The sequence below is a fragment of the Vipera ursinii genome (assembly GCF_947247035.1).
Source record: "Vipera ursinii genome assembly, chromosome: 3".
Lineage (NCBI taxonomy): Eukaryota > Metazoa > Chordata > Lepidosauria > Squamata > Viperidae > Vipera > Vipera ursinii.
In genome coordinates this window covers 111,719,775-111,741,717 of record NC_139516.1, presented here as the reverse complement: position 1 = coordinate 111,741,717, position 21,943 = coordinate 111,719,775, and the positions used below count along the sequence as shown (strand labels likewise).

Genomic DNA, 21,943 nt, shown 5'->3' with positions numbered 1-21,943 from the left:
TCCAAGTTTAAATTTCTAATCAGATATCATTTTTCTTTCAATGTTGGACAATTAAATGTTACATCCATAAGCAAGTATTTCAGTAAATTACCGTATATTTCTTGTCAATATATTCTGAAATTATACCTATTAAAAATTGTGATTTCATTTTAAATGTAATTTCTAAAATTCTATGGATGGTACCACGTACTTCTGAGAGAGGTGTTTCTTTTTTTTTTACATCTACCAAATTTGTTAAAATATGCCTTCTGTTTCATGGTATTTCCACAGATTTGTTAACTGAAGCACACTATAAAAGGTAAAGGTAAAGGTTCCACTGCACATGCGTGCTAGTCGTTTCCAACTCTAGGGGCCGGTGCTCATCTCCGTTTCAAAGCCGAAGAGCCAGCGCTTGTCCGAGGACGTCTCCGTGGTCATGTGGCCGGCATGACTAGACACCAAAGGCGCACGGAACGCTGTTACCTTCCCACCGTAGTGGTCCCTATTTTTCTACTTGCATTTTTACGTGCTTTCGAACTGCTAGGTTGGCAGAAGCTGGGACGAGTAACAGGCGCTCACTCTGTTACCGTGCTTCAATTAACACATACTGTGAATTGTACTTGGGTTGTTTGATCTTACATTTATTCTGGACTATAATACCACTATTACTATATGTATTTATTAAAAACACACATTAAAATATTTCAATGCGGTTTACAATCAAGTATGTGTCATGCAAATCAAGTTCTAAGATGAATTCTAAGTCAGAATCTGGTTTCAATTTCTTTTTTCTTTTTGTCTGGACAAAATAAATTTGATCTGAAGTCAACATTTTTGTATCAAACTATTTATTATATTCGATCAAAAACAAATTGTAGTTCTCTGTCCATGAATCATACATAACTTTGACCACAGTCCAATGACATCTAAATCATCTTCCATGCAATTGTTTTTGGTTAACTTTCTGCAGATCTTTTGAGGTTTTACTTACTTCTTAGACTTTTACCCGTCTTGTATCTGAGCCAAGGAAAGCAACCATTTGCTGCATAATAAATGATGGCATCCAGTTTCCCAGGCACAAAAGTTCAAACTGCTCCCTCAAAGAGCAAAAAATCCAAAGACAGGTATGAAGGAGGCAAGTACATGAAAGAAGGCATCAGGAAATAGTGGCCTTTTTGTCTTGGAGGTTTGGATAGGGAAGAAGGGAAATTCTAATCATAGCAAAGAAATGTCTATTGGTACTTTTTCAGTAGTTAAAAAGAGCTTGAAAACATTTTTCTCATTTTCTCCCTGTCTTAATATATTAAGTCTCTCCTTCTTCTAATGCCTCACTGTAATTCTGGCTATAAGGTCAATCACAAGACATTGCCCTATAGTGTTAATTTTTCTACTAATTACATTTTAATGAGCATTTTTATATGTACTGCCATGGAAAGATTGCAATCTTAGTTGATGCCATGGGATGTGGTCGCAGATAGAAATCTCAGAACAACATGTGCAGGAGTAACAAAGGAAATAAATGGTCCTTAATGGATCTATGTCTACATAATTAGACAGTGGTACCTCTGGGTTTTGTCCTGGACCCAGAGCTCCACAAAGTTTTTATAGTTGACTTAGATGAGAAGATAAAGAGAGATTCATCAAATCTTCAGATGACACAATGCTGGGAGGGATTGCTAATGTCTGTTTAGTGGTGAAAAGTATCAGATTTTGCATTTTGGGCAATACGAGATAGGTGGTACCTAGTTCAACAGTAGTCAATGCAGCATTGACAAGTATTTCTGGGCAGGAACTTTGTAGGCCATAAATTAAGTATGAGTCAGCACAGAGATGTCTTAGTCTGCATAAAAAGTATCATATTGAAATCAAGGGAAATGATATTTCCACTATATGCAGTGACCGTTATACCACACTTGGAATACTTGTCCAAACACCTGTCCAGTTTTGGTCACCACAATACAAAAAGGATGCTGGGGTGCACACAGCAACCAAGAAAATAAACTGAGAAAAAAAATCTTACAAAAAACAGTTAAAGAATTGGGCATGTTCAGCCTAAAGAAGAGAAAGCCAAGGGGAGACAAAATAGACATCTTCTAATACTTTAATGATTTTGGATTTATTCTCCACAAGCCTGCAGATAGGACAAAGCCAAATTGGTGGGAACTTTACAGAGAGAAATCCAAACTCAAAGTAAGGAAGAATTTTCTGACCATAACAGCCATCAAACAATGGGACAACTTCCTCCTGAGGTTGTATTAATCCATCACTCGATATTTTCAAGCAAAGCTTGATTGTTATTGATCTGAGGATTCCTACTGCGGGCAAAGAACTGGACAAGAAAGTCTGAAAAGTACCTAGCAACTATATGTTCCGTGATTGTCCCAGATTTTTTAAATGAGCACTATCAAGAAGGATGATTTGGTAAGATATCTCTTCCTATTTGCTCTTGCAAGTTGTAATAACAAAATTTCCAATTATATTATTATTTTCCTCTTTTGTCATAGCAGGCACCCAATACATACTAGACATTTAATTGTCATTAATATCATATAACTTTCCTTTTCTTATGCCTAAACTAAGCAACTCTGGGAGTGGACGGAAAGAGTGGTTGAGGAGCTACAAAGCTTGCCTAACAAAAGCAACCCCTTTGTGAGTCATGTCCATCTACATTGTCACAGTCCAGACTTACCACACTGCTCTGAGAATCTCAGATGCTACAGTTATGGAGTTCATTTGAATAAATGCTTCTTAATTGTAAGCATCCTGGCATATTTACCTAGGGTCCACATTTTTTAGTATCTGACCTATAACTGCACAAGCTGGCAACACAGTAATTATTGTTCTATGGCAATGTGGCGTATCTCAAGCCAATTTTAAAAGGAAAAATACTAACACCAAAATAATGTATCTCTTGTTCTTATTTTGTATAAAATTTGTTTGACATTTTTTATCTATACCATCATTAAACTGACTGACCATAACATATTTGCATTTTTTTCCAGTTAGTCATGTGATATCTATATTGCAAAATTTTAAGGCTGAACAAATGACAGGATTCAGAAAGTGACATCTGGGAAATTTTATACCACAAACACTTCAACTCCGCATTTGCTCTTTCGCAAAGCACCAACCCACTATTGCTGTCAGCCCAAATCCTGGCCTTTCATCTTTGCATGTATATAAATTAAATGATGTATCTCACAATGCACATTCTGATTACCCCGTTGCCTCCTACCCAAAGAACCTATGAATTTAAGGAAAAATGCTAATGATGGTAAACTAATAGCTTCAATTGGTTACCAGTTGTCTTCTGGGTGAGATTCAAGGTTCTGGTAATGGTCTTTAAGTCCCTACATGGCATGGGTCCGCAGTACCTCAGGGATCACCTGCTGCCGGCGTCAACTTCCCTCCGCCCTGTGCGTTCCCACAGAGAGGGCCTCCTCAGGGTGCCACCGGTCAGAGAATGTCGGCTGGTGGCCCCCAGGGGGAGGGCCTTCTCTGTGGGCGCTCCGGCTTTATGGAACCAGCTGCCGGTCGAGCTCCGGATGGCACCGGACCTTCGCTCCTTCCGACGTGGTCTGAAGACCCATTTATTTGAACAAGCTGGCCTGGCCTGATGGGGGATGTTAGGGTTTTTAATGGGGTTTTTATACTGTTATTGTTCTTATCTGGGCGATTATTTAATTCTTTTTAATTTTTGTATTCTCTATTTATATGTGCCTTGTTCACCGCCCTGAGTCCCTCGGGAGAAGGGCGGTATACAAATACAATTAATAATAATAATAAATAATAATAATTAAACTGTAACTAAAACAGAAATACCTTGACTCAGTTCCAAAACGATGATAGCATGATAGCAGTTTGAGGACTGACCCAAGATTAATGCAAAATCTAGTAGAAATGGCCTCTGAAAGGGATCACTTACCAGTTAGAAAATCTGGATCAGGAGTAGGTTCAGATAGCTCCTCTTGGCACTGATTCTCTAGTGGAACAGTGGCCAACATTAGTCCATCTGGCAGCTGTTGCTCCAAGCCACGAGCAAAGTTATTCATCCTGAAAAGTGCCAAATGAGAAGTTCAAAGAAAAATCCTAGCAAATCTATGTATAGCTGTTTCCTAAAGTAAATTCAGCAGAATAGCAACATTCCTTGTACAACTTATACAATACTATAAACACCTTCAAAGGCTTTTCAAGGTTCTGCCACTTTTTCTTCAAAATATATTTGTGAAAAGCAGACTTTTCAGTGCAATTTGAAACCAGATGAAATTATGACAACAGACTGAGTATTTCATCCATCTCTAACACTTCACTCCAAATTTCATTCTAGATGTTGAAATACGCAGGCTCACAGATCTCATTAAAATCTATAATCAATGTATCAAAGTAAGTGGAAATAAAGAGTATCATGAAAATATTTTATTTCAATTGTTCTTTTTATTTTTTCCCCTTTTTTTGAAAGTGTGTTCTTCAAAATTGTTAAAAATTATTTTAAAATCCTACATTTTAGGTCTACATACAGTGTCATCAATATCAAAGTTTTCCTCATGACCATTAACTGTAATGCTGCCAGTGGAGCCTTTCTTTGGGCTCCATTTTTGTCCTCCAGCTCTTACAAATTGAAGGATTGAAGAACTGTGTGAATGCAGAACCAGCATGCACAGAGCTTTTCTTCAAAAAGAAAGAAAGAAAGAAAGAAAAGAGTAAAGGCTTATTGAAAATTTTTTGCTCCATTCACACACAGAGAAAAAAGGGCCCTTCACATGTCTTAATTTTTGACTTAATAGGTAAATGAGGATGTGCCAATCACCTGTAAGAAACATTATTAAATCAGAACTCTTGTTTCTCCAGAACTTCCTCATCTATCTATCAAATTTATTATGATAAATTTGTGATGAAAAGACAACCAGTGTTTTTCAATAGAAAAATCAAAAGGTAATGGAATTGCATGGGTAAATATAAAAGAGACTTCAAGGAGTATTCCTTCTAATCCAATTAAAACTCCTTTATTACACACCTGCCCAAGACATCATCTTTTAAAACGTGCAATTGTTTCATGCTTAATATGTTCTCTTAGTGGAGAGCATAATTGCAGAGGGCTCTGCATGAATACTAATATCTTCAGGAATTGGGTGAGTAGTGCTAGAGAAAGGTCCTTCAACAGAAGTCATCTGTCCCTGAAAGAAATTCACTTGGGGTCAAATCCCAAGTCTTACTACAGGCAAATGAGGAAACCTGGGAAAGTTTATTCTGCAAGTTGCTTTGAGCAGAGCTTTGTTTTGCTTAGGGTATGATGTAAAAGCACTATGAATAACCCAGTACAGATAATACAAAGAACAGGACTTGGAATCCCACAGAACAGCAAGCTTTTTTTCTAATATAATCATCACCTGAATGTCCCCTTCAGCACTTGCCCAGGTGCCAACTCACGAGTTTGATTGTTGTAACCATAGAACATTTCCCCAAAGAGAGTTTGATTCATGGGCAGCTCTCGGCTTTCTTCGCAGTCAGCACCTCCTGGACAGGACTCCGAAATTAACTGACAAGATCGGCCGTCCATACCTAGCTTGTAATCTTCAATGCATCTGCCAATGAATACAAGGGAAACTATTTAAATGTTTTACAAGATTTCTAAAGAGAAGTATCTTCTGTGTTCAAGGAAGAACCTATAGCAAATATGGTCACATGGGTGAAAAACTCAGTTAAAATTGTGTGACATTAATGGTTTAGGTCTAATTTTGTGGTGTTTCTTTTTCTGACCTTCAGCAAAACTGTTCCATGCATGACTTTTGTGCCACGTAATGCCTAATGCTGGTGTATTTCATAAAATGCCTTACCAATTTACACGGGGACAAAAAGAACCATACTGACATTGGTATGTGGAATTCAAATGAAGAAATTCTCTCAGTTCATTGAAAAATGGTCAGAACAAAATAGGTGAATAACAAAACCACTGAACAACAGTTGAGTGAGATGAGCAAAATCTGTTAATCCCTAATTGTAGAAATGTCTACTGAAGAAAAGACTAAATCTAGAATGAGAACTGCAGCTCAGCAAAAACTGGAGGCAACAGGCTTCCTATTTTTTTTCATGACCATGCAATGTCTTGACCTCTGGTTGCTAAAGACAATTCTTTAATCTGGTATCTAGAATTCTGTCACTAAAAATGTCATGGGAAATAAGATTTTCTTTCACTGCAACAAAATATACTATCATAGGATTCAACAAAAGATGTTAAATATTAGTGGTATGCAGTACTTTGATTTTCATTCCAAAAAAATATTTCAGAACATGTAAAGCTATGATTAGAGCACCTGAGTGCAACTCTTTAAAATAGCCGTATCTTAGGATCATACAGCAGCTGCAGAGATAGCTGTGTGAGCTTGAGAACCAACAAAATTATTGTACATGGTGTTCTGTACCAGCCTGCTACCGGCCCTGCAGAAAAGGCAGGGACAACCCCTTTTACAAGAAGGCAAGAGGCTGGAATTACGCCTGCCAAATTTATAGCTACAAAAACAAACAAGACACGAACCAAGAAACAGGAGCTTTAAGAAACAGGAACTATCCAAGCGGTTGCCTTCAGCAAACCAGCCCTCCCACACATTCCCCTTATATAGAGTTCAGGGCGTGGCTTCTCTCTGCCTCCTTCCGAGGAGCCCCATTGCCTTTCTCTGTTTACTCCTAATTGACTGCCTCCTGCTTCGGGCGTCCTTGAACAGGGCCAGCTGTGGGTCATCTTCATCCACGCTGTCAGGCTCACACAGCTGGGTCTCCGTGGTGACCAAGTGGGAGGGGCCTGGCTGAGGGCTCTCATCAGCAAGATCTTCAACCCCTTCAGCAAGGTCTTCAACACCCCCTCCTCCTCTGAGTCGTCCGACCCAACTGCCGAACCCACAGGCTGACCCTGAATCACAACACATTGTTACAGGTGGGTGCTACATTCATACTCTCATGGGCTTCAAAGTACCCTTTAGGAATTGAATCTAAATGCTGTGAATTGTTAGTTTTCCAGGAAAAAAGGATGAAAGGGTTCATACACAAGTATTACAAACACATATACCATGCTATATATAATTATTGCTGCAGTCAAGGGAGTGTATATGAAATCTATAAAACAGTTTAAAAACAACCATTGTCATATATTCATTGGTATGGGCTACATTTGGCAGGTTTCTTCAGGAAGGAACACTTATTATTTAGATACCACATTACATCACAGAATGCAATAGTTAGACATCATTTAAATAGTAACAGGCATCCATAGGGGATGGTAAAAAAATCAAGATGGAAGTCACAGCAGTGTAATTAAAGCTTTACTGCAACCCACAATTTTAATTGCACTATCACAGCTGCCACCTTAACATTTTTCTACCAACAACCTTGAATATTAAAATTATTATTATATGGAATAGTCAGGAATTCATTATTTTGAAATGAGGTTGAGTATCCTATCTGCCTATCTGTGTATGGTTTGGAGTAAGGTCCCATCCTAGAGGATACTAGAAGCTTTTGTGTAACTTACCCACAAAACATAAGTATATTGTACAAGGAAGGGTCTTCTGGTAATGGCATCATATGTTGTAGACAGAGTTGCTCGCAACCACCATTGAACCCATCTGAACAGTCCACTCCTATGTGGCGATCGTAGCAGCCTGTGCCGTCTTTCATGGGGCTGAGGCCGGGGGGACACTAGCAGAGGAGGAAAAATAGCATCACGAACCAGGTGAGCATAGATTTTATGCAGAGTGATTGTTTTGCACTGCACAGTCACAAGAGGGTTCATTACACCCAACTGAAACATCACACATTGTAACTGTACAATATTGCTTGTTCCACATACTCCATTCATACAGTGGGGAGAAAAACTGAATTAGTGGTATTGTTTCATCTTATCATTAGCACTGAGATTTGTGGTAGCTTCTTGCATGTTTTCTAGTCAATTTCTGCTAAATAATTCTACAGTATCATTCACACTTTGATCTTACAATCTGTGCTGTAGTTCCTTCCTGTTGCAAAATTTCTTCATTTTCATGTTTACAGTTTCTGCAACCATTATTTTTTCACATATGAGACAACTGAGCATCTTGTGCATGTTCTCTCTCCCCATCTTATTACTGTATTTTTCACCTTAATCTTTTCTCTATTTGCGAGGGGGGGGGAATATTGTTCCTGTCTTTAATTTTAAATCTGGATGCTGCCTTTTCTTTGGCCTAGAGCAGGGGTAGGCAACCTTGGCTCTTTTATGACTCGTGGACTTCAACTCCCAGAATTCCGGAAGTCCACGAGTCATAAAAGAGCCAAGGTTGCCTACCCCCGTTTCACTTTCAGTGAGCAAGGACAGAAAGGAGAAAGGACTCTTCTACATTTAATGGGTCAGGACTGTGCTCTTCTCTCCCATAGTCTGATCTCTTTCTCATACTATATGGGTGCAAAAAATGTTCAGATTATATTGAGGTTTTCTTGTACCTAATTTCTATATGTTAAAAAGCTCAGGGCAGCATCTTCCAGTACAAAAGTGTATAACCTCAAATACATATCAACACCAACCAGGATGACTAACAGTCAGAGCCAGCACTGTATTCCCTCCAATCATTTTCAAGAGCAGACATGTCAAACACAAGGCCCGGGGGCCGGATCCGGCCCGCGAAGTGGTTTCATGTGGCCCGCGAAGCCATCCTGGAAACAGGGAGGGAATGGCCCCCACTACCTTGGCCCTGGCCCAGAGACCCTCCTTCTGCCAGAGACCCTCAGATCTGTCCCACTCCTGCCCAGGACCCCATAGGCACCCTTGATCCGAACGATGTAAAGCTGGCCACGCCCACCCAGTAGGCCATACGCACTCTAGCCACGCCCACCCAGTAGGCCACACCCACCCTGGCCACACCCACCCGGCCCCCTGAGGGCAACCGCAATGCTGATGCGGCCCTCAATGAAATTGAGTTTCACACACCTGTTCAAGAGGAACTATTCAGAGAACTATGAACTAGGTGCTGCCTCAGGCTACCTTAGAAAACAGCCACACTCTGGCTTATATACTCAGCCATGAAACAAACGAGATCCAGAGGCTCCCATTAACTAGGAACCACTTTTTCAACTTGTTTTGGTTTTGAAATTGCTGAACCCATAAACAAGTCCAACTGAAGTGAATTAAAGGGCTATAAAGCTGACCGATAACACCATCAATAAGGTTTTGCTTTCAAGTGGGACATTTTGTAGGATAAAGTAGGAAGAGCTGCAGGCTTTTTTCCCCCTCCCCTTTCTTCTGCTTTGGCACATGTGGATTAAACAGAGGATTTCCATCTGAAATGTTTTTCCCCTCGTGGTCCTGTTGATGAAGCTCACACAACAAGACACAGGTTGCTCAATGACATTAATTCTGCAATTTCCAGAACAAACGGTCCCCTGTAGGCTCACTAGACTCTCACTCTGCCCCATGTTGCTCCTCCTCCATCCATGCCAGCTGGAACGGCTACGCACAGGAGAATTCTAAATGTTTGCATAATGCCAGCAGTCAATGAGAAGACCCAGATGTTTGGGGTGATGGCAAACAAGCAAATGAGGAGTCTAGGAATCCTGCCCTGCATCCATCCTCATCAGAGTGACTTCCCATCTGGCTGACAGGATGTGCTTCAAGGGGTGGACAAAAGAGACCTGAGTATATGTGTGTTTTCTACTGATGAATGGATTTCTTTGCAAGGGCTTAGAAAATTACAGAAACAAAAATAATATTTTTTAATAGGAATGCTTTTGCATGACTCCCTATTAAGTGATATGGGTTTCTGGCAGGAGAATTTGCAAGTGAATTGCAAACTCAGCTCGTACAGGTAAAAATATAAAATCCACACCTTAATGTGATGTTGTCTCAGCTTCTCCCTGTGTGCTAGACACAAATTCATGTGTTAACTATACTATAGTTGCAGCAATATTACAGGGTTTAGCTTGCTGGGAGAGATTGGTGGTTCTGGTAGTTTATTCCTTACAGCAATGTTTCTTAACAGTGGCAGCTTTAAAATGTGTGAACTTCTATTCATGCTGGCTGGGGATTTCTGGGAGTTGAAGTTCATACATCTTAAAGTTGCCAAGGTTGAGAAACATATACCACCACAATTTATTCCACACTAAAATTCAGAAAGACCCATCTCCTGGGCCCCTTTTAGGAAAATTCCATCAGCACTTGACAAGCTCTCTGTTGTTGGACTATGTTTGTTTGGCTTGCCTTTGCAATTTGTTTCTCATAAACCCAAATGGACTTTTACAATTCAATGCATATGGAATTACTTTCTTACAGAACAGATAGCTGGATTCTCCTTCCCTTTCAGCTCCCTTTGGTTTACCTTTTCAATTTGAGAGCCAGTCTGATCTAGTGGTTATGATGTAGAATTAGGACTCAAGTGATGGAAATTCAGGCCAGTCCTTAGACTTGGAAGCAGACTGGTGGGCTTGGGGGCAATCAGGGTTATTTTTATGGGGCAAAAAGAAGTGAGTACTGTGTAAGTATGCATGTTTGCTTATAAATACATTTGTACATGTATGTTTATATATACACTTGTTTAAACGAACAAACTGCCTTGAGCATAATCTAACAAATTAAAATTGAATTAATATCCTTCCATGTTGATTTAGTATTTAACTCATGTCAAACAATATTGTAAGTCATCAGCAGAAAATTAGAAGAAGGGCAATTTTCTGCATCCTTTCCAAGTACCACCACACTACAATATCCCAACCTCTTTCTGTTTTGGGATTTGTAGCTCAATGCATCTGAAAAAAAGCAGGTTGGGGAAAGCTGCAATATGTATCCCTATTTTATCACATTTGTTTCCTTCCCAGATGCTATTTCTCAGGAGAAATAGAAATATCCTCTGAAAATTTTAGCTTTTGTCACACAGTCACATTTACGTACATAGATCTCTACTTTCTCCTAAAATTTAGTAAGAACAGGATATTGTAAAAACCTGTGTCGTAAAGAAGCATCATTCATATTTCATCTCCAATAAAATGTTGTCCTAGGCAATCCTTTTCTATACAGATGTTACGGAGTGCAATAAATTCTGTATATTATGTTTTATTCTACAAGTCATAGGTTAAGATTCGTTGACATTCTAGGTATAGAAGTTAAGACACTCCCATTTTTCTAGGCAATGTAAAAACTTTCTTTATTCAACTTATCTCTAATCATGTGCCTATCAAATTATATTGTCAATGCCAAATACCTACTGGTCCAAATAATGTTAACAGATATTGTAGCTGTAAATACGCATTTCTACTGAATTATGTCTGATAGATAGTATTTGTCTCTTAGCAGAGCATAGGTTAAAAAATCATCTTCATCATCTATCAATTGATCCAAAGTCAATAACCCCACTTTTATGCAAAATTTCCTTATCACTATTTCCCCCCAATTTGCAATGTTTGATTTCTTCGTAAAATCAATTTAGCATGGGAAAAAAGGATTCAATCTTTTTCAGATATTACATTCCATAGGTAGACCTAAACTTACAACCACAATTGATATCAGAATTTCTGGTGCTAAGCAAGGTAGTTATTAAGTTACTTTGTTAATTTTACAAACTTTTTGCCATGGTTGTTAAGCGAATGACTGAAGTTGTTGAGTGAACCATGCGGTTGTTAAATGAATCTGGCTTCCCCCAGTGACTTTGCATGTTGGAAGCCAGCTGGGAAGGTCTCAAGTGGTGATCACATGACCTCTAGATGCTGCAACCATCATAAATATACGCTGGTTGCCAACTGCCCAAATTCTGATGACAACCGTGGGGACGCTGTGAATGTTGTAAGTATGAGGAACAATTATAAGTTACTTTTTTCAGTGCTGCTGTAACTTTAAACAGTCACTAAACAAATGGCCAGGATCAACTGTATTTTATTTATATGTTACTATCTCTATCTATCTATCTATCTATCTATCTATCTATCTATCTATCTATCTATCATCTATCATCTTCAATTAAATACCTATTACACGGAATTTGACAGCTAGACAATATAATGGATTCTCCATGCCTTTATTTTAGCTATAAGTGTGATACTGCAGCATTCAAAAGGTAAATGTGTGGCCCCATTTACTCAACGGAGTGAAGACCTCATTACATTGCTACCTGTGAGTGGACTGCCTATATGGCTAAATGTTTATGAAATAGGAGACTCGTTTATACAAAGTAAAGTAGGTTAACAAAAATAGTTATATAAGTATATTAGAAATACAACACAGACACATTTGAGTGTGTGTGTGTGTGTGTGTGTGTAACATTGTTTTAACAACAAATATCCTATGATTTTTTTGTATTTTTTCACTTATTTTTAAGCACTTGTTATGTATTTTTATAACATATGCATTTGTGTGTTTTGTTCCTCTTTTTTCTTTTTCTGTTATTACTTTAAAAGCAATAAAAATATTACTGGGCTTAAAAAACTTGTTGACATGGTTCTCTCCAATGGCTGCACCTGGGATTGAAACAGCCACAGGGTCTGCCTGTTTTATCTCATTGCACCACACAAACATTGAAACTCAAGAGAACAGGATTTAAGATTTGCAGATATAACACGTTGGCTGTATAAGACCATGATTTGTATATCAGATATATTATTTATATGTCTTGTCACATTTTCCATGAATATTTCTACCTCACAAAAAGGCACACTGGAAATTATAATTATAGATTAGCACTGGGATGAACAGGTCTGCCACTTCTGCGTTCTTTCATGAGTAATTTTATTTTATTTTTATTTTTTTAAACTCAGTTTCAAGATCTTTCTACAGGATAAATTCAGGCTTCTCAAAGGAAATTCTGCATGGTATTGTCTATATTGACTGGCTTAAATCTTCAAGCTTCCAAACCTGAGGCCACGGAAGGCCTTTTTTGTTCTCTCTAAAGATACCCAAGATTAAACAATGGGCCTCCTGAATAATGGATGAATAAAAGATTCTGGAGTTTCAGACCAATAGATAAAATATGCACACACACACGGACACACACCTCACAGGTACAGGGAGGTGTTTGTGAAAGGTGCACACGTTTAAATGCACATGATTATATCATAGCATAATACAACAGTTCACTTTCCAATTCTCTAAATTTAGAGAGGCTATGATTTATTTGTTTTTACACACACACACACAGACACACAGACACACACACACAAAACCCTGCTCTTGTTGGGAAAGGAGTTTCCAATGATTTTCATACAATTAAAGGGGTGAGAAATTGCAAGCGAGCAAAGGCATTCCACCATTAAGCCAGCACACAATAATGCTTGCAAAATGCATTCACTCTATGTTTAAATGGAAAATGAAATACAGCTAAAATTATATGCAAAAATATTAGACTGCAAAATTTCCCAAACTCAATTCTGCACACACACACACACACACACACACACACACATCCATTTTAAAAATTCATCTTCAGACAGCAACAAAGATCATGGGATTGCTTTACAAGATTTGGCCACAATAGCAACATGTATTATTACTTCACAGATTTAAGGAACAGAAAGTAACACCAAGAGGTTTTCAGAAATGTAGCACTGTGATATATCTCTAATATTAATTTATTGTTTAAAATGGATATAAATTTGTTTAAAACCCTCTGTTACTGCCTAAAATGATTATATATTATCAGCTTAGATTGTGTACTTGTCTATTATACATCTGCATTATGAAGCAAGCTATAATGTTAAGTATGTTTTATGCATGAATATATGAATTATGTTATTAAATGTTGTAATTGTGCGTGTTGTCTAGCTTGAGTGCTACAGAGAAGGGAATTCTATGCACAGATTCCTCCTCGTTTTAATCCATACTTCTGCTGCTGTCAGCACAGATTCTCTCAGCAGCTATTTTAGAGGTAGCTGTGTAAAAATATTTCCATTTGCTGATCCCTCCACTAATTCTTTTACACATCCATCTTTGGCACAATGCCTCTCCCAGCACAAAAGCAGGTGAAAAGGGAGAATGTCAGCACTAAGACACATTCAGCAGCTTCACAGCCAGAGTATGAAGCAGATGGATTGCTTTCCACCTATTTCTCATGACAGCCCTGGTGCAAAGGGGGCAGGAAGATGTGCTGTGAGTCAATGAGATACAGCGCAGAGGTGGATGAAGGGAACATCTGCCACAAAGCACTTAGCATGTATCTCCTCGTAAGAAATGAAATTGGCAGATGCACAAAGACAGCAGGCAAGGAAGGAGTACGCTCTAGAGAAAGAATTAATTTCTTGGTTCAGTCCCCATGTTGCTGCTTGGTAGGAGAACGTCAGAGCCAAAACTTGAGGAAACCCATGACATATTCTGATCCACAATTCTTTAATGACACTCTGCAAAAGCACAGACACTTTCTTGTTCCCATAAGAAGCAATCTCAGCCAATACAACATGTAGAATTTCTAAAGCTTAGAATTAAAGGAGGCCTAGCCCTATCCTACAACCTTCCTTTCGTAGTTCAATGCAATGATCCATGAAGCTTCCTTTCCTTTCCTTGTCTACACACTGCCTTACACACTATTTTTCATGTTTTGTAGGTTCTCAGTTTTCTTTTCTTGAGGATCTCATAAGCTCCATCCAATTAAGACTTTCTCAGTCTCCCCATTCCTTTTGACTTATTCACACTTCCTTTAAATATTAGCCATGGAATCGGACCTTCATTCTTCTCCCTATATAGCCAAACTACCTCAGCAAACCTACACTTCTATATTCGACCAAAATTCATTTATGGTTCATTCATTCTTGACTCTAACATAAGTACCTTCTTGTAGCTGGTTGAAATGTCTGATGTGTGGCTCATTGGTAGTTTCACTTCATCAGACTTACCTACCCCTCCCTCTCTTAATTAACATCCATCTACACTTCTCCAGTCCCAATGTCTCACTGTAGACTAGGTATAAGAGCCTTGGTGGAGCAGTGGGCTAATGCCTCCTTAAGTAACACCAGCTGCCTGCAATTAGTGCAGGTTCGCATCCCACCAGGCTCAAGGTTGACTCAGCCTTCCATCCTTCCGAGGTAGGTAAAATGAGGACCCAGATTGTTGGGGGCAATTAAGCTGACTTTGTAATAATGCCGCTTGGGGTGTGTGTGAAAGCCCTAATAAGCAGGCATATACATAGAATGAAGGCTACTGCTAAGCTTGTAAGCCGTCCTGAGTCTTCGGAGAAGGGCGGGATATAAATGGAATTAAAATAAAAAAATATATATCAATGAGTTGATGTCTTGATTACTCTTAGCTATACAGTTCATTGTCTTCCACGTAGAGGAGGTGGCTTATGATAGTTATACTCAAACTTTTATCCATATCCAGTTCTTGTAATTACCGTATATACTTGAGTATAAGCCGAATTTTTCAGCCCACTTTTTGGGCTGAAAAATTCCACTTCGGCTTATACTCCAGTCAACAAAAAAAACTTACCGAGGACTTGTGCGCCCAAGGCTTTGGTGCTTCCGGGATCGCGCGCACCTCTCCCAAGCCACCGCCGTCCGGAGACCTGCCGAAGTTTGGGGAGGTTTGGGGAGGTGCGCGCGCACCTCCCCAAACCTCCCCAAACGTCGGCAGGTCTCCGGACCTCCGTGCCCTGCCTGCCTGCTTCTTTCCGCTGCGGAAAGAAGCAGGCACGCAGGGCACGGAGGTTTGCTTCTTTCCGCAGCGGAAAGAAGCAGGCAAGCAGGGCGCAGAGGTCTGCTTCTTTCCGCAGCAGAAAGAAGCAGGCACGCAGGGCACGGAGGTTTGCTTCTTTCCGCAGCGGAAAGAAGCAGGCAAGCAGGGCGCAGAGGTCTGCTTCTTTCTGCAGCAGAAAGAAGCAGGCAAGCAGGGCGCGGAGGTCTGCTTCTTTCCGCAGCGGAGGTCTGCTTCTTTCCGCAGCGGAAAGAAGCAGGCAAGCAGGGCACGGAGGTCTGCTTCTTTCCGCAGCGGAAAGAAGCAAGCAAGCAGGGCGCGGAGGTCTGCTTCTTTCCGCAGCGGAAAGAAGCAGGCAAGCAGGGCGCGGAGGTCTGCTTCTTTCCGCAGCGGAAAGAAGCAGGCAAGCAGGGCGCGGAGGTCTGCTTCTTTCCGCAGCGGAAAGAAGCAGGCAAGCAGGGCGCGGAGGTCTGCTTCTTTCCGCTGCGGAAAGAAGCAGGCAGGCAGGGCGCGGAGGTCTGCTTCTTTCCGCAGCGGAAAGAAGCAGGCAGGGCACGGAGGTCCGGAGACCTGCCGACGTTTGGGGAGGTTTGGGGAGGTGCGCGCGCACCTCCCCAAACCTCCCCAAACTTCGGCAGGTCTCCGGACGGCAGCGGCTTGGGAGAGGTGCGCGCGATCCTGGAAGCACCGAAGCAAGTCCTCGGTAAGCTCCGGGCAGTCACTTGCTTCGCGTCTCCTGAGGGAAGGGGGGGCGACTGGAGCAGGCGTGTTTCCTCGCCTGCTGGGCGCCGCGATTTGCCCGGGGAACGCGCGGGCCCCGAATGGCAGCGTGGAGCGAGGAAGCGGACAGCCAGGGCTTCCCCGAGAGCCGCGGCCACACAGGGTATTCCTGTGTATTCAGGCTTGCAAAATGGCGGATCGAGCCTCTGCTGGCGGCAGAGGCTTGCAGAGTGCGGATCCAGCCTCCGCCGGTGGCGGAGGCTTGCAGAACGGCGGATCGGCTTATACTCGAGTCAACAACTTTTTCCAGTTTTTGGGGGTGAAATTGGGGGTCTCGGCTTATACTCGAGTCGGCTTATACTCAAGTATATACGTTGGCTGAGAGGGTTCAAGCCTATGCAAAACAGCAATGGGGACATGTCTATGGAGATTTTCAGTCATCAGGTCACAGTTATCCCAAAGATGCTTTTTCACGAGGCAACTGGACTTTGTTTTTCTTTGAAGACATTTTGCTTCTCATCCAAGAAGCTTCTTCAGCTCTGAAGTTTCTTCAGGACTCTTTTAATTCTAAGTGCACTATCTTGGTATATGCTGCATTTGATGGTCACTTGTGTGAACTGTTTTGAGCTGACTTCCAGTGTTGTCTTCCATATATTCTTGAGGAAGGTCCTCTGTGTTCTGTTGACTTTGTATAGAGCCAGGAATGATAGATCTACGTGTGAGGCACTGAGTCATAGGCTGTGCTGTAGTGAAGCCAGGCTGTGGTCAGAGTGGTCTTGAGTCTTGGCCAACTGCTGTATTTATGAACAACTGGTGTTTTGAATCTCTTCTGTTGTTCCTAATGTGTGAGCTTGATGGCTATGATGACCGAGAGGAACTTTCAAGTTGTAGGTAGGTAGATTATTGGTTGGTAGTTAGACAGTGCTGTTCCCTTCTTTCTTTCATGGTCTTTCATGATCAGCATTGTCCTTTCCTATGTCAGTCTGGTTGTAAGTCTGGTGTTAGCAGCTGGTTCATCTGTACTGCTAGACATTCATGCGTGGCTGTTAAGTTTCTTTAGTCACAAGGTATGAATTATGTCTGGGCCACATGCTGTCCAGCTCTTCATATTCTTGATCCACTGTTGGATGTCTGCTAGTGGGATGGTGCTTGGTTCATATTTTGGGAGATTGTTGTGGCGTGCTCTCAGATCCTGCAACCAATGGTGTTTATGTGTCTTCTCTGTCTCCCATATATTTTTTCCCAATACTGTTCAATTCCATATTCGTGCAAAACTAAAAAATAGGCAAATTCATACCTATTCACTTTACTATACACTTTCTCCAAATCAATAAATATTTATTGTATTTTTCTCAGGTTCATATGTTTCTCAATAATTGCTGAAGAGCAACAAGCTGATCTGCATCCCACTTGCTCAGCATCAAGCTGGAAAGCATTTCCCATACATATTTTCTTCCCCAATATTATTAATTAAATCAAAATTCTGCCAAACATATTCCCAGGCACATATAGCAAACTAACTCACCTGTAGTTCTTGCATTTACTCTTACTATTTAAAAGGGAACAATAATTGCATTCTCACTGAATTTGGATATGATTTCTTATCAGCAACTACTTAGATTGGTAGGGAACGATTGGCAACTAAGGTCGGTAGCCGAGTTAAAGCAAGAAAATATCGTACAGTCTTGGTTTCAGTATACTCAATTGCAAGCTAGGTGGAAGTTAGATCAGAAGGTTGGTTTGACACTGATGGATGAAAATTTGGTAAAACAGATCAAAGATCAAACTCGAGCACATATAAAGAGAATTTATAATGCTTTAATAGAATTGGACTTGGAAATGGAATTGGTAAAAGATTGCATGGTAAAGTGGGCTCAAAATATTCAAGAACCGATTCCACTGGATGTGTGGGAGGTAATTTGGGTTAGAAATGTAAAATTTACTCAAGCCCAAAATTTAAGAGAAAATTCCTAAAAAGCTGTCTTGTATGTATTCCAATTTACAGCCCAAATGTTGGAGATGCGGTAGCTTGGATGCTACTTATTTTCATATTTGGTGGACTTGTAGAAATATAAAAGCTTTTTGGATTAAAATTTGGTGGAACATTCAAAAGATTTTTAAAAGAAAGATAAAGTTTACTCCACAATTATTTTTATTGGGTGTTATTACAGATTGTGATACGTAGGGCAATATTGGGTGTTATTACAGATTGTGTTATTGGTAGGGCAATATTGGAAGAAGGACTGTCTGCCTACTATAGAGGAGTGGATGCTTAAAGTGTCAAATTTAGCAGAAATGGCTAAGATTTCTGCTTACTTGAAGGATCATTCACAAGAAAGATACATTTTGGTTTGGAGAAGATGGATAGATTATATTCAGAAAAAATATGGGACTAAAAAGTTCCATTTAGCTTATGAGTAAATTTTAGATTGTTATAATTTATTTTTTTTATAAGTTGGATATTTTAGAGTGTTTGTAATTATGTTATAGGCGGGTTAACATGTATTATGTATTTGGTTATTTATATAGTAGATTAATGTTAGTTAGATTATGATTACTATATATTTGTAACCCTGTAACCAGCTTTGGGAAGTGGGGGAGGGGGAGGGAGGTTTAGGGGGGGTTTGGGGATGGGATAATATTGTAACTTTTATAAAACTTTTCAATAAAAATAATAATAATAATTGCTTTCTCACAATGGTCAGGCACAGTTGCAGGCTTCACACAATATTAAACAAGCTATATAACCAATCTGTGTCAAAATTACACCCATATTTTAATGTTTTATTGTTATATCTGCTGTTTTACCAATTCTTCAATCATTCTTATTCCATTTATGATTTCCTTTATATCATTTTTTTTCTCATGGACACTAGCATTTATAGCAATTCCACTGCTAAACATAACACAATTGTACCCATCCAAAACTCTACACTATTACTTCCAGAAATTCTTTTCTTCAGTTTTATCCCAAATCACTTTCATTTTTTTTAATCCATTCAATTTGCATAATCCTTGTACTGCAAACAGGATATTTTTAATGGATGGTAGACATTTGAATTCATACGTTATCACCTAAAACACTATGCTATGCTAGCACACAATAAAATCATATGAATTTCTATAAAGGGCAAAAAGAATATACTAGCAAAAGGCTTCTCCACCAAAGATTTTATTCTAGCACTACAGAATCCATTATCCAAATCTGAATGATAAGGATTTGTAGACTATGCAATGGTAATCTATATATTCCTCGCCTCTTTGATGGCAAACTGTCCTCAATCTGAATTGTACTTCATTTTGCATTCTGTAGTCTTCCTATCATTTTAAGGCCATGTAGTAGAACAAATAAATAACTTTGATCTAAAGAGAAGCATGATGCAAAGGACACTATCTCTGGAACTCTGGAATTTTTTCTAATGGTTAAACAAAACTGCAACCTATTATGCTAATAAAGAAATGAATCATCCACTCTCAAGTCACTTTACATTCATTTAAGGATCCCTTTGTAGATTAAAAACACATCTACTGAAAATGTAAAGTGCAAGCACACAAACAGATGTTTGCAACATTCTTATCATGCAAATACACACATTAGGATGCCAAGTATAAATGCTTCTTCCTGCCAGGTGCATAGAGAGCAACAAACTTAGTATGTTAATTATATAGCATGCAGCTTCCTTTCTAGGTTTTCTTTCTTCTAAAACTAAATTAATAGAAACACCCCCACCACCCCCATTTCTTGAGTTGGAGGTGGTTGAGTGGGAATGGAACAATTTAGCAAAGTCACTGGAAAGAGAAGTATTATATTTCCTTTGTCCTATCTAGATCATGCTCTAGATCAGGGCCTAGAAACTTTCTTTGGAGCAGGGGAAAATAAGTGTATTCCTGCTCCAGGAATAATTTGTTAGATGTTGCAGAGAAATAATGGGGGGGGGGGGAGAGAGAGATTTGAATCGAGTGATTCAAGGGCAAAGTTGTTTTATCTTTCTGTCGTTACCATTCCCCCTTTTTTTCCTTTTTCTTTCCGACACACTCAGTTTCCTCAATTTCATTTTTGATCTTTTTCTGACAAAGAGCTTTTGAAATTATGTCGATGGTCACATATATTAGGCCATAAGCTGGTACATATGCCCTCCATCCTGTAGGTTGGTCACCTCTGCTTAGAATGAATTGCAAAAAGGATGCAAAATGCATGGTTCAAACTTAACGTAAATGTAACTAGATTCTCAGGATGGTAAGCTTAGGTTTGCCCTACATAATATGTAAGATAGCCTTAAATACATTTTTACCAATTTAATAGAATGTAGAACAGTTACAGAACTTAATGTTCAAGACAAAGCAGGAGCATGGTATGTTTTCCATGGTTTTAGTTTTATGCTGTGAGCAATCTTAGAAAAATAAAGCACCGTGTTATGCATGTGTTACTTTGTGGAAGGTATCAAATACACAATTTGTGCTGATCTGCCATCTTAAACAAGGCAAAGTGAGGATATCAGAATTAGTTTAAATCCTGAGATCCTCGATTTTCCTGGGTAAGTTCTGTATGTTGCATGAGGATGTCATATAGCCTGCAGAATTATAATGCTCTATATCAACAAGCTCAAATCCAGAGAACTCCATGTGTCAAGGAACCTTACTGTCCTATTCTCATTTCTCCAAGAGATCCTTTCATAATTCTGTATCAAACGCATACGGACCATACATCCAGTGGAGTCCAATTTTCGATCTGCGATGCAGCGGAAATTCTTACTGCAACCCCCATTATCCTTGGAGCAGTCCCGAACTGGGCCAAAAGAATCTAGGAGAACCTCCAAGTTATCAAAGGAGGAAGAAGTCATCAGTTCCTCCCTGCAACGTAATAAAACATATTTGCAATTATAGTAACAATTATAAGACAAAAAACAGTAATTCAGCACACCAATGGTTCAAATATCACTGATGAGTGATATAACCAGAAAAGAGCCTGAAGTTGATGAACTGTAATTCTTCCCATCTTTCACTACCTCTTTTGAACAAATGTGATGGGAATCAATCCCACAACAGGAGAGAGGCATACAGTTCTTCATTATTCGACTGAAAAGCTTGCAATCTAAATTGTTACTGTAAAATAGAATGTGATAAAAGGCACAGAACAGCCAAAAATAAGTGACAGAGATAACATGAGGTTAACAAGTTATTAATGATCACAATAATGATTTATACAAAGAAATCTGAATATTTACCAGATGACTTACAATACTGGGTTCCAGCTTCAAATCTAATTGACTGATGAATGTTTCTTCATAGATTTTGCACATTTATTATTAGAAGTACACAGAAAGTACATTTGCTTCTTTAGTATGCATATTTCTTTGACAGATCACTGATTAAATGGTTCAGAATTTTCCTTACTAGCCAGAAACTTGCACTGTTTGAACTAATGTTTTCAGAGTACAGGTCCTGAGAATTAAGGTAAAATGTGTATTGTATAAGTTTAGAGTGGAGCTTTATTATGTTAAAGCTGTACGATTATCACCACACTCTGCCCAAGCACTTTTTCCCCCCTCTTTCTTCTTTTAGGCAATCATAAAATATCAGTCAATTCTTTTTGCAACTGATGCATATAGCACTACAAAAAGT

General features: G+C 39.5%; 1 protein-coding gene across 1 annotated transcript in view; it reads right to left on the bottom strand.

The window, feature by feature from the left end:
• ASTN1 (astrotactin 1) overlaps positions 1-21,943 on the bottom strand; it is a gene marked incomplete at both ends in the record, with an annotated part of 252,365 nt that overhangs the window by 47,646 nt on the left and 182,776 nt on the right. The window contains 4 exons of the mRNA XM_083358699.1: positions 3,905-4,032; positions 5,367-5,561; positions 7,502-7,668; positions 21,022-21,172. Of these exons, the coding sequence (XP_083214825.1) occupies positions 3,905-4,032; positions 5,367-5,561; positions 7,502-7,668; positions 21,022-21,172 (641 nt within the window). The remainder of the gene's footprint in view (positions 1-3,904; positions 4,033-5,366; positions 5,562-7,501; positions 7,669-21,021; positions 21,173-21,943) is intronic.